Source organism: Morus notabilis, unplaced genomic scaffold, assembly GCF_000414095.1.
Source record: "Morus notabilis unplaced genomic scaffold, ASM41409v2 Scaffold151, whole genome shotgun sequence".
NCBI classification, from domain to species: domain Eukaryota; kingdom Viridiplantae; phylum Streptophyta; class Magnoliopsida; order Rosales; family Moraceae; genus Morus; species Morus notabilis.
In genome coordinates, this window is record NW_010367153.1 from 611,252 (window position 1) to 625,424 (window position 14,173).

Below are 14,173 nucleotides of genomic sequence, written 5' to 3' on the forward strand. Positions count from 1 at the left end.
TTTCATAGACCACAAATTTGTCTCGTGTAGTACAAGCATGACCGACTGTCGCTTTTGTTTTACCGAGAAGAGTTTGACTAACTTATGTCCACGTTTGATTATTATGACAAATACTATTATTTTTATTATTATCATTATCATTATTATTATTTGTTATTATTTGTTTTGACGTTACTATAATTTAAAATCTTCTTTTTTTTTTTCCGAATCAATTTAACCAAGCTTTTAGGTTAAGTAGTCGTTGACTTTCCTCCAAAGACTCACTGTGACCTATGGGGCCAACTTCTAGAAGGATATTTTCTTAATAGGATAAGGACTTTGATATATATCAACTTCAATAGCGAAGCAAACATTTTTTGGACTAAAAAATATATACCTGTGTTCTCTTGGATTTATAATTGTGGTGATAGTTTGAGTCATATTACATGCTACTCAAATTTTTGTGTCGGTTTTGACCAAGGGATATTCGCGGATCTACTTGAACGTATTAGGGTTAATTTACAATTCAATTTATTACGTATTAGGGTTAATTCACAATTCAATTTATTAGTGTCAATCATAAAAATCTAAATATGTTACTAATTTGTTAGACTCCAAATCCAATTCAATCCACAATAAATTCCGCGGATTAAATTACGCAGAGTATTAATCTACATTTTAGACCTTAATTCTTGTAGTCCATCTCTTTGTTTTCAAAATTTTTCTATAAAATTAATAACAAAATTAAACACAAATATAATATAACATAAAATTAAAATAATATTGAGATTTCATACACAATTACATGTATACTTAAATAATGTATTATATAATTGAAAAAAATATATGCTACATATGTTATTTAGACATATATAATATATAGTTCGGAGTAGCGGATTATGCAGATTGAGAAATGTTCAATTTGTTACCAATTGAAAATTCATTCAATTCAATTCAATCTGCAATAACGGATTGAATTACGTAGATTAATCGGATTGACGGATTTCATAAACACTTATAGTTTTGAGTTGTTTCATTCATCATCCACTTGGTAAAAACACTACTCAAATATATACTGTTACAACTGATATAAATAAGTTGAGTGTTAATTTACTGATACATTAATCTCCACTTTATTTTGTTAATTAATGCCACAAATTTTATATTTTTCATTTTATTGGAATTAAACCTTCTACAAATTACTCTTTTAAAAAAAATGTCTGCACATGACTATATTTTCTTTAATATTATAATAAATCAAAGTTGATCCGGATTGATGTAAAGACAGGTTGTCCTGAACACGAACAGCCAGTTTACAAGTTGTATATTATATATTTATGTATAACATAACATTACGTGCCGTTAGATATTCAGACTGAGAGAATAGCAAGGCTCCAGTAAGGAAGACTTTTTTCTGGGTTTTCTGAAATGGAGCTCAGCGAGATCTATAGAGCCGGTGGCAACAGTTTAAGAGCCGGTGGTAGCAGTTTAAGAAGCCAAAGTTCTTCACTATGGAGAAACAATACTATGGAGGTTTTCTCAAAGTCTTCAAGAGATGAAGACGACGAAGAAGCTCTGAAATGGGCTGCGTTGGAAAAGCTTCCTACTTATTCTCGATTGAGGAGAGGCATACTCACAACATCTCAGGGCCGTCCGAGCGAAATCGACATCGACAACCTCGGACTTAAGGAGAGGAAGGCGTTGCTTGAGAGGTTGATCAAAACAGCCGAAGAGGACAACGAGAGATTCTTGTTGAAGCTCAGAGATCGTATTGATAGGTAATAAACCGCGTGTTTTTCTTGTTTTATAGCCGTAGCCAAAACAGGGGAAGGCTGAGTTTTTCTCGGAGAAAGTAGATAATTATCGTTGTTTATTACTTTTGATTTATGATGTTTCTGATTTTCTTTGTATTGGATATTGGTTCTGATTGAAAAATTTTCAGGGTTGGAGTTGAGCTTCCGTCAATCGAAGTGCGATACGAGCATCTTAATATTGAAGCAGAGGCTTATGTAGGAAGCAGAGCTTTGCCGTCCTTCATCAACTTCATAAGTGGCATAGTCGAGGTAAACGTCTACAAAATTAGACCGTAAGGTCAACGCCACATAAAAAGAGAGAAAATATGTTCATGTTATTAGCTTTAATGTTCTTTACAACGACTTTTGTTCTCACAATTAATCTTTTTTCATTATTCAAGATTTTCTTCGGTTTTCTGCCAATTTTCAAAAGTAAAAAGCGACAGCTGACCATCCTTCAAGATGTCAGTGGAGTCATAAAGCCAGGAAGGTTAGAAATGGCGATTTTATTTAAAAATTTTTTTTATTCATGTCATACTCGCATAATTTCTTTGTTCTAAAGATCTATTGATGTTGGATTTTTTTTTTTTTCTTTTTTTTTTTTTTTTTTTTTTTTTTAAATTTATCAAATGTAAATTTTCAGAATGACACTGCTTTTGGGTCCTCCAAGTTCAGGCAAGACCACACTCTTGTTGGCTTTGGCTGGAAAGCTTGACTCAGAGTTGAAGGTAGGAGAGTTGACTTTGACAAGTTTCATTCTTTGATGGGATTTGAATGTCTAGCTTTATCCCAAATTACTTTGATTAATTTTAATCGCTAATACATATGAAAACCAAAATCTATGATTACAGTTTTCTGGGAGAGTGACTTACAATGGGCATGACATGAACGAGTTTGTACCCAGGAGAACTGCTGCCTATATCAGTCAATATGATAATCATATTGGAGAAATGACTGTGAGGGAAACTTTGGCTTTCTCCGCCAGATGCCAAGGAGTCGGGACGCGTTATGGTCAGTTTATTTTTCGAATTGCTTTGCTAAAAACAGGGTTTTATGTAAATTAAACACATGATATATGTTTGTTTGGAAATCTGCAGACATGCTTGCAGAATTGTCTAGGAGAGAGAAAGAAGCTAATATCAAACCTGATCCGGACATTGACGTCTACATGAAGGTGAGAAGTCAATGGTGCTCTACTTTTTTTTTTTTTTGGGCAATTTCCTTTTAAACTTAAAATACAAAATTAATTTAAAAGATGGCAAATTTACAAAAGTTTGACACTTGATGTTATTCAATTTGGTATGTTCTTCTACTGCAGGCAATGGCAGCAGAAGGTCAAGAGACAAATGTGGTGACAGATTATGTCCTAAAGGTGAACAACCTTTGGTACTACTTTATATGATCGAAGGATAATTTTCAAAAGAATTAGACAATTTCTATTAGTTCTTTAGTAACAAAGATTAAAATTTATCACAGATTTTGGGATTGGAAATTTGTGCTGACATTGTTGTAGGAGACGAAATGTTGAGGGGTATCTCTGGAGGACAAAGAAAGCGTGTCACAACAGGTATAAAAACAACAATTAATGTCAATTTAAAGACTTTTTTTTTTCTTAACTATAGTAGTAAAGCACTTAACAATTCAACTATAGGTGAGATGCTTGTTGGCCCAGCTGGGGCGTTGTTCATGGATGAAATTTCAACTGGTTTGGACAGCTCAACAGCTTATCAAATTGTGAACTGCCTCAAGCAATATGTACACATCTTTAATGGAACTACTGTCATCTCCTTACTTCAGCCAGCACCAGAGACTTATGACCTTTTCGACGATATCATTCTTCTATCCGATGGCCAAATAGTGTATCAAGGTCCCCGTGAATACGTGCTTGATTTCTTCGAATATACAGGTTTTAAATGTCCTGAGAGGAAAGGTGTCGCTGACTTTCTTCAAGAGGTAACGTCGAAGAAAGATCAGGCACAATATTGGGCACGAAGAGATGAACCTTACAGGTTTATCACTGTCAAGGAATTTGTTGAGGCATTCCAATCGTTTCACGTGGGACAGAAGCTAGGAGATGAGCTTGCAACTGGATTCGACAAGAGCAAGAGTCACCCAGCTGCTTTGACAACCAAAGAATATGGTGTGACAACGAAGGAGCTCCTCAAAGCTTGCATTTCAAGAGAACTGTTACTTATGAACAGAAACTCGTTTGTCTACATCTTCAAGATTGTGCAAGTGTGTGCTTAATTCCTTTGGTTTCCTACTAAAGTTTTTTTTTTTTTTTTTTTTTTTTTGGAATATGAATTTATAACTCTTTCTTCGTCCTCTTCTTTTAGCTTTGTATTATGTCGCTGGTTTCTGCCACAATTTTCCTAAGAACCGAAATGCATCGTAGAAACACAGATGATGGTAATATTTACCTTGGCTCTTTGCTTTTCTCTGTGATAATGATAATGTTCAATGGGATGTCGGAGCTTCCGATGACTATAGCCAAGCTTCCTGTGTTCTACAAGCAACGGGACTTACACTTCTACCCCGCTTGGGCTTATGCTCTTCCAACATGGATTATCAAGATCCCTATCTCAGTCCTAGAAGCAGTGGTTTGGGTGGCCCTAACATACTACCTTACAGGATTGGATCCAAGTATCTCAAGGTAGTCAAATAAAAAACACTGCAACTTTTTTTTTTATTTTTGAACTGAAAAACACTGAATTTAATTTCATCTGTTGAAGGTCTGCTTAGTTGTTCAATACTGGTCTCACTTGTTCATTATTTGTACAAATATTACAGGTTCTTCAAGCAATTGCTTCTGCTCTTTCTGGTTAACCAAATGGCCTCTGGTTTGTTCCGCGCTACTGCAGCTACTGCTAGGAACATGATTGTAGCCAACACGTTCGGGTCATTTGTGTTGCTCTTGCTCTTTGCATTGGGAGGCTTTATTCTGTCTAAAGGTACAGTGAACTAAGTTTACAAACTCATCAAAAGGGGACCGCTTCTTTTGTCTAAATGCATTCATTCTAATCGATATTTAATTGTATTTTTATGCTTTTATGCCAACAGATGATATCAAAGGCTGGTGGATTTGGGGTTACTGGAGTTCGCCTCTGATGTACGCTCAGACTGCGGTTCTAGTCAACGAGTTCCTCGGCAAGAAATGGAGACATGTAAGTCCTTGAAGTTGTTGGTCTGTGAATTGTGATCTCTGTTACTCGTTGGGAACTATCGTCTGACATTTTGAGAGTTTTTTTTATTGTAATAGCATGGACCAAACTCAAGTATGCCTCTTGGAGTTCAAGTCTTGAAGGTCCGAGGATACTTTGCTGAGGCAAAATGGTATTGGATTGGTGTGGGGGCGTTGATTGGATTCATCTTACTTTTTAATGTCTTTTACGTTATTGCTCTCACTTTGCTTAACGGTGAGTTTCCTCTATGTTTATTCACTTTTAAGAACTTAATAGTTAGGGAAAGAAGAAGAATAAAAAGAAAAGTTATATGACACTAATATGTGAATGTGCAGTCTTTGATAAGTTACGAGCGGCAGCTAAATCTGATGATCCTCAGAGTAATGAAGCCGTTGAGATGCAACAAAGAGCAGATAGCTCAAGCCACCACAGTCAGTTTGGTAAAAATGAGAACAGGAAAAGGGGAATGATTCTTCCATTTGAACCACATTCCATCGTCTTTGATAACATCGTATACTCGGTGGACATGCCAACGGTGAGTTAAAGAAGGGGAAAAAAAAAAGAAAAAAAAAGTGAACATTAGTAAGAGTCAGTAAATTATTATTAGGACAAATTGCACTTTTCCCCCTAACTATTGGCCTTGTAATAAAATGCCCCCCAAATTTTAAAAATAATAAAATTTCCCCGTGAACAATTAGCCGTTAGCACGTGTCTCCCTTTTTCGCTCTCTCGGTTAGATTTTGAACATTAAATGACACGTGAAAGTCGCTGAAGCATTTAATTTTTATTCTATTATGAAATGATGATTTTGCCCATCCAAGCCTAGCCTAAGATCACTACGAACCTATGACGATTTCCCTCTCCCCCTCTCTCCCTCTCATTCTCGCTTCCTCTCTCTCTTTGTTCTTTCTTTGCACGTGAAAAACCAAGCCCAACTACCACTTTGAGCCGCCACTATCTGGCCTCCGGCCGTCACCAAACGCTGGCCACCCATGGAGCCGCCAACAAAAACCTTCGGAACCGGAATCTTGCCGCCGATCTTACCGCCATTCACCTACAAGTGTCGGTTAAAGTTTTGGTCCATTTTGTCTCCACACCGAATTCCAACGCCATATGACCTCCGTTTTGCCAGCAAGTTTTACTAGTATATTCCCCTCACTGAGTGGAGCAAAAACCCACATGATTACTTCCCTTATCGGTGTTAAAGGAGCTCCGATGTACCGCCTCTGTCTATTTTGAGTTTTGAGCATTTTCTGGTGAACCGGGCGTCATTTGGAGAAATCAACTCCGGATAAGTGTTCTTGACTTTGAGATCTTCGATTTGACACACATCCCGCCGACCCCCCATCCTGGTCAATGCCGGTCAACGGCGGGTTTGACCAGTCAACGGCTGGGCTTGGATGGGCAAAATCGTCATTTCATGATATAATAAAAATTAAATACCTTTGTGACTTTCACGTGTCACTTAATATTCAAAATTTAACCGAGGGGCAGAAAAGGGGGACGCGTGCTAACGGCTAATTGTTCAGGGAGAAAATTTGTTATTTTTAAAATTTAGGGGGCATTTCGTTACAAGGTCATTCATTGAAAAGTGTTCATTCATTTCTAATGTTATACAACACTCTGTTAAATGGATGAACTGAACGTCTGAACCTGCAGGAAATGAAAAGTCAAGGAATTGAAGAGGATAGATTGGTTCTTTTGAATGGCGTGAGTGGTAGCTTTAGGCCTGGTGTTTTGACAGCACTTATGGGAGTTAGTGGTGCTGGTAAAACCACCTTGATGGATGTTCTTGCTGGTAGGAAAACCGGCGGATACATTGATGGGGACATCAGAATTTCTGGTTACCCTAAGAAGCAAGAAACATTCGCCCGAATTTCTGGATATTGTGAGCAAAATGATATCCACTCTCCGCATGTTACTGTTCATGAATCCTTGATCTACTCTGCTTGGCTTCGTTTACCAGCTGAAGTTGATTCCGAAACCAGAAAGGTTTGTGGTACCCCAAATGGATTTCTGTTTAGGCTTCATTTTCAATCATATATTCCAATGCAATTGTTAACTATGAACAATATGAACTGACTTGATAATTACATGATATCAACAGATGTTCATTGTGGAAGTGATGGAGCTCGTGGAACTTACTCCATTGAGGCAAGCATTGGTGGGATTGCCTGGAGTCAACGGTCTCTCAACCGAGCAGCGTAAAAGGTTGACTATTGCAGTTGAGCTTGTGGCAAACCCTTCAATTATATTCATGGACGAGCCAACTTCAGGGTTAGATGCTAGAGCTGCTGCCATTGTCATGAGAACGGTTAGGAACACAGTGGACACTGGCAGAACAGTTGTGTGCACCATTCATCAGCCTAGCATTGACATTTTTGAAGCTTTTGATGAGGTCATTTAAAGAATTGCTTTACTATTTCATAATTCTCTGTTTTTTTTTCTTGTGTTTGACAATTGAATTTGATTACTGATAATTAAATCATGAGGTTTGCAGCTATTCCTCATGAAAAGAGGAGGACAAGAAATATATGTGGGTCCATTAGGCCGCCATTCTTGCCATCTGATAAACTATTTTGAGGTAGGATTCAATTAAGAAAACGGGAGATCAAATCCTTGTGTCTTGTTTAAGTCAAACTTACTAATATTTATCCGTAAGCTCGCTAATACATTTACATTTTGTCATGAAGTCAATTGAAGGCGTGCCTAAAATTAAAGATGGTTACAATCCTGCAACTTGGATGTTGGAAGTCACTGGTCCTGCGCAAGAATTGGCTTTGGGGGTTGATTTTACAGATCTTTACCAGAGTTCAGATCTGTACAGGTCAGATTAGCATTTTCTTGCCAACGTTCATTATGAAATACATACATAGTTTATTTCATCTGGAAGAGGAAAATGTGGAAATCTGTGGCTGATAAAAAATCAAAAAAAAAAAAAATCCCAGGAGAAACAAAGATCTCATTAAGGAATTGAGCACCCCGGCACATGGTTCAAAAGATCTCTATTTCCCTACTCAATACTCGCAATCATTCATGACGCAATGCATGGCTTGCCTTTGGAAACAACGTTGGTCTTACTGGCGGAACCCGCCTTACACGGCCGTGAGATTTTTGTTCACCACTTTCATAGCATTGATGTTCGGTACTATGTTCTGGGACGTCGCATCAGATACGTAAGTCTCAAGTAAAGTGACACATAAAATATTTACTTTGGAACTCTACTAGTTAGCATGTTTCCTTAATCTGCAATTTTTCATGTGCACAATATCTGAACTTGAAAAAAAAAATTTTAAAATTAAAAATGCAGGAAGAAGGTACAAGATGTGAACAACGCGTTTGGGTCCATGTATGCCGCTGTTTTCTTCGTCGGAGTCCAAAATGCCATGTCTGTGCAACCAGTCGTTTCCATAGAGAGGGCAGTCTTCTATAGAGAAAGAGCAGCCGGCATGTATGCAGCATTTCCGTACACATTTGGACAGGTAACACAAATTTCTTACATATTATCTTCTTTAGAATGAAACCGTGATGAATGTCCCTTTTCAACAAATTTTTCAAAAAAAAAAAAATTTATTGTTTAGTTTTCTTTCTATTTTTTAAGTGCATCAATAATTCATTACGTTTCCATTATTGATTTACTTAATAGCTGACATGAATTTAAAAAAAAAAATGCATTTTCTGAAAATAGAGTCCAAAATTATCATGTTAAAAGTACAATTTACAGAGCTAACATGTGAATTTAGAGATCTAGGGCTTGTTCGGTTGCATTTTTTAGTTATGGTGATTTGAGTGTAGATCTTGAGTTGAATTTGAGTTGTAATTTGAATTGAAGTTGTAACTTGAGTTTGTGTTTGGATGTGCACATTTGAGTAATGATTTGAATTGAGAATCTCTATGAGTTTGTGTTTGAGTGGGTCAAAATTTGAATTTGTATTTAGATAGTATTTTAATAAAAACTCAATGGTGATGAAAAATTTTAATAGGGTATATAGATGGAGTTTTATTCGTCTTTTCATTGTGAATGCATAGAAAAAAAATCATCTCAATAAGAATTAAAACAAAAAAGTAATATCGTTTTTAAGAATAGAAAAAACATTGTTCGTTAACTTGAGTTTGAGTTTAAGAACTTACCCAAACTCAAGTTTAAATGCAAATTTTATAAATGAACATAAACTTGAATAAAGTTGTAACTTGAGTTTAAACTTTTTTTGAGTTTTACTCGAAAAGAACGAGCCCTAACTCTTTCTCTACGTAGTCATCAATCAACTCCATAACACCTAGACTTTGTTGTGGGCAGGTTATGGTTGAGATTCCATACCTTTTATGTCAGGCTGTAGTTTATTGCCTCCTAGTGTACTCAATGATCGGCTTCGACTGGACCGTCGCAAAGTTCCTCTGGTACCTCTTCTTCACCTTCTTCGCCTTGATGTACTTCACATATTACGGCATGATGACTGTAGCCCTCACTCCAAACGTCAACATTGCTCAAATTGTGTCGGCTGCCTTCTACGGCCTATGGAACCTCTTCGCTGGATTCATTGTTCCTCGCACGGTGAGATTAAAGTATCCCTTTGGTTCGTAGGTTTTAACAGAAAATCAATTTTTTTTCTACAGAAATTAAAGCAAAAAGATTTAAAAATTAAAATATGATCCAAATCTATGAACCAAACATGCTAAACGCTTACTCGTGATCTACAGTCCTTTGAGCACCTTCTTCAACACACCATACTAATGTTAAAAGCATTTAAGCTAAATAGATTCTCCGAAAAAAATTATGCTAACACCGCAAATATGTTACTTACCATAAATATTTTAAAATATGTTATTTACTGGAAATACTTTTAAAATGGCCTATCTCGTATAATTTACTAGTTTGTTGTTTTTTATTTGGTTCACGGCAGAGGATTCCAATATGGTGGCGATGGTACTATTGGGCATGCCCCGTGTCGTGGACTTTGTACGGACTTGTGGTGTCGCAATACGGAGAAATGAACACAGAGATTAACAATGTGACAGGCGAGACGGTGAAACAGTTTGCCAAACGATATTTTGGATATGACTATGATTTTCTAAAAGTTGTTGCTATCGTCAATGTGTCTTTTGCTTTTCTTTTTGCCATCATCTTTGCCTTTGCTATCATGGCCTTCAATTTCCAAAGGCGATAGAGACTTTCCCAGCTAATGTTTACTCTATGTCACTCTGTGTATACTTGGAACAAAATCTTTCGTTTCTTTTCTTGATTCTGAAAAATATATACTTCAACTTCCTGGCAATGGAAACAATGTATTGTGTAGTATTTAAATTAGCGTCCTATACTTTGTTTAAACTTTAGCCAATAAAGTGTGTATTTCTCTTATATTTAATAAACATTTGTCTAAAAACCTTTCCTGATTAATTAAGGCTTTACCTTTTTTTTTTCCCTTTCAGAGTTTGTCCATGTTAAGCAGTCTTAGTTATGTTAGATAAAGGTTACACGTGTAATGTTTTCATTGGGTTAGCTTGTTAGAGTTTGTTATCTACACTAACTTATGTATAAGTAAGTGGTTATAATAGAATTAGAGTAATGAGAATTCAAATTTTCTTTGTCACTCATCAATTCCACTTTCTCTCTCTAGAAACCGTCTGAGCTTGTTTCCTCACATGGTATCTGAGCTTTCTCGCCGATGACGGAGTTTCTTTTTCCGACGATCGCCATGGAAGATGTTGCGCCGACTAATTCTTCTTCTTCTCGATTTGTACCAGTTACTTTCTCACATCCTGTTGCGTCGAAGCTAGACAAAAATAAATTTTTGGTTTGGTGGGGACAGCTTCTCGCAACTGTTCGTGGTCATCGCCTCCAAGATTTTCTTTCAGATTCTGCACAGTCTCCTCCACAATTTCTTTCTCCAGCGGATGAGCTTCTTCGTGTGGTTAATTTAGCTTATGTAGAATGGGAGCAACAAGATCAGTTGCTCATGTCTTGGATGCTAGCTTCGATGTCCGATTCGGTTCTTGCTCGCATGGTTAATTGTGAAACAGCAGCTCAAGTCTGGCGTACAATTGAGGTATACTTCAGCTCTCAAATTAGGGCTAAAAAGTCTCAATTTAAAACTCAATTATAGAATACTCGTAAAGATTCTTTGTCTGTTAATGAGTATCTGCTTCGGATTAGGCATTTTGTTGATATGCTTGCTTTGGTTGGCCATGAAATTTCTACTAAGGATCACATAGATGTGATCTTCAATGGTTTACCTCCCAAATATGATATCTTAGAGATTAGTGTGAACTCTAGTTTTAATGACTATTCTGTTGAAGAGGTTGAGTCTCTCATTCTAGCTCAAGAAGTCTGAATTGAGAGAGTTGTTAAGCAGAGTGACAGTTTTAATCCTTCCCCGGGGCCTTCTCTGGCTAATCTTGCTATGACTAGTGCTTGACCTAATTCAAATTCACGATTCAATAGTTCTAATTTTGGTCATTTTCCTCATGGTTCCAATTATGTTTTCCCTGGGCATTCCTCTAGTGGTTTTCCTTCTAGACCTGGTCATTTTTCTGGTAATCACAACAGTAAGGCCAGAGGTTGTTTTGGTCACGATAGAGGATAGTCATGGAATAGCAACAAAATACAATGTCAGCTTTGTGGAAAACAATGTCATATTGTTGTACAGTGCTATTATAGGTTTGACAGGTCTTTCACTAGTCCATCTCAGTTCAATCATTATGTTCAAGGCAATTTAGCTCAATGTCCAAATCCAAATTCAGCTACTGACTCTACTCATATGGGTGCTTTGCTTGCTACTCCTGAAGCAGTTCTTGATTCAGCCTGGTACACTGATGATTCCTCTGACATGGAATGGTTTCCTAATTCAGGTGCTACTAACCATTTGACTGCAGATCAATCTAACCTCATGAACAGTGCTGAATTCTATGGTTCAAATCAGGTGCATATGGGAAATAGTAAGGGATTGACTATTAAACATATTGGTTCTTCCACTTTTTCTAGTCCTTTTGTCTCGTCTAAATCCCTCACTCTCAAACACTTGTTGCATGTTCCTAGAATTCGTAAAAATCTTTTAAGTGTCTCCAAGTTTGCAGCTGATAACAAAGTGTTTTTTCAATTTCACCGCACTTCTTGTTTTGTCAAGGATCTTATTTCCAAGATGGTTCTGCTTGAGAGTCATCTTAAAGATGGCCTCTATGTGTTTGACAAATCCCAGATCAACCTCAAGTCCACCGTTCCAGTAAACTTTCAAAATGTTTCTTAGTCTTGCACTTCTTTTCATAATTCTGCCAAGCCATCTATTTCATTGATTTCTGGTGTTCAAGCTTAAACTAGTATTGTTGTTAAGCCTTTTTGTTTTGAGCTGTGGCACAACAGATTAGGACTCCCTACAAATAAGATTGTAAAATTGGTATTGAATAGTTATAATCTCTCTGACATAAATAAAACTTCAACTGTTTCTGTGTGCAAGTCTTGTTGTTTGGGCAAAATTCATAAACTGTCATTTTCTCTCTCTCAAACTGTTTACACTAGTCCTTTACAACTTCTATATTAAGATTTGTGGGGTCCTTTACCTGCTTTATCTTCTAGAGGATATAGATACTACATTCATTTCATTGATGCTTACTCTCGTTTTACGTGGTTATATCTTCTAAGAACCAAATCTGAAGCCTTACAAGCTTTTGTGAATTTCAAAACACTAGTGAAAAAACAAATTGGTTTACTTATCAAATGCATCCAAACTGACTGAGGAGGAGAGTTTCGAGCCTTTACATACCTTTTAGTTCAACATGGAGTAGAATATAGGCATCCTTCTCTACATACACATGAACAAAATGGGGTGGCTGAGCGTAAACATAGACATATTGTTGAAAGAGGTTTAACCCTTCTTGCTCAAGCTTCTATGCCATTCAAATATTGGGATGAAGCTTTTTGAACTTATGTTTTTCTTATAAACAGATTACCAACACCAAATCTCCACAATAAAACACCCTTAGAAATCCTTTTTTGTACTAAGCCTGTTTACTTTCAACTGAGTTTTTGGTTGCACATGTTATCCTAACATTAGACCTTATAACAAAAAGAAAATACAGTTTAGGTCAATTCCATGTACTTTCTTGGCTATAGTATCAAACATAAGGGTTATAAGTGTTTAGATCCATCTGGAAGAATATATATCTCTCGGGATCTCATTTTTTATGAAACTTCCTTTCCTTTTATCAAAACTGTACATCCTATTCAACCGTGCTCTATTGAGTCCCATCAGTCTCTTCTCTCAGCACCACTCAGTGTTCTACCCTCTTTGTCCTCTTCTTCTTCTCATGGATCATCTTCCTCACACCTTGATTCAATCCATTCCTCCACTGTTATACCCAGTCCTCTTCCTACTGTGGCAGAACCTATTTATTTAACAACAATCTCGAATTAGGACTTGTGTGTGCAGGATCAAGATCACAGAACAACACATGTATCAACCTTACAGCCTTCTCATTCAATGATGACATGCTCCAAACGAGGCATTTTTAAACCCAAAGTGTACATGGCAACAAGAGAGCATCATACAGTTGAAGAAGCTTTGGAAGCAACACACTGGAAACAAGCTATGACATATAAGTTTCTTGCTCTTCAAAGAAACAACACATGGAGCCTTGTCTCATTACCTCATGGCAGGAAAGCCATAGGTTGCAAGTGGGTGTTTAGAGTAAAAGAGAATCCAGATGGCAGCATAAATAAGTACAAGGCGTGACTTGTAGCTAAGGGGTTTCATCATGTGGCAATATTTGATTTCACTGAGACATTCAGTCCAGTGGTAAAACCTACCACCATTCGTGTGATTCTCACTCTCACACTAAGCAGGCGGTGGTGTGTGAGACAACTTGATGTGAATAATGCCTTTTTAAATAGGGATTTACAAAAGTAAGTGTTCATAGAACAGCCTGCAGGCTTCGTTGATCAACAACATCCAACATTAGTTTGCAAACTTCACAAGTCACTCTATGGCTTGAAACAAGCTCCTCTGTGGCTTGAAACAAGCTCTAAGAGCTTGGTCTGAAAAGCTTCATCATGCACTGCTTCAACTTGGTTTTCACTCAACCAAGTCTGATCAGTTTCTCTTCATTCAAGTCACGTCAAAGTGGACTATATACATCCTTGTTTATGTGGATTATATACTAATAACAAGAAGCAATGAATCAACAATCTAGGAATTGTCCACTAAGCTCAATACTACTTTTGCCCTCAAA

General features: G+C 36.9%; 1 protein-coding gene across 1 annotated transcript; it reads left to right on the forward strand.

Annotated features, from left to right (window-relative positions):
- Positions 1-1,353: 1,353 nt before the first annotated feature.
- On the forward strand, positions 1,354-10,320 carry LOC21402419 (pleiotropic drug resistance protein 1). The gene is made up of 22 exons (XM_010112023.2): positions 1,354-1,757; positions 1,922-2,042; positions 2,174-2,262; positions 2,416-2,500; positions 2,624-2,783; positions 2,870-2,946; positions 3,091-3,144; positions 3,249-3,339; positions 3,424-4,007; positions 4,109-4,425; positions 4,563-4,723; positions 4,833-4,936; positions 5,032-5,188; positions 5,290-5,489; positions 6,614-6,946; positions 7,062-7,352; positions 7,455-7,538; positions 7,648-7,781; positions 7,903-8,130; positions 8,265-8,436; positions 9,252-9,506; positions 9,856-10,320. The coding sequence occupies exons 1-22, from the start codon at positions 1,408-1,410 to the stop codon at positions 10,117-10,119; spliced, it is 4,311 nt and encodes a 1,436-aa protein (XP_010110325.1). The 5' UTR covers positions 1,354-1,407; the 3' UTR covers positions 10,120-10,320.
- Positions 10,321-14,173: the final 3,853 nt, after the last annotated feature.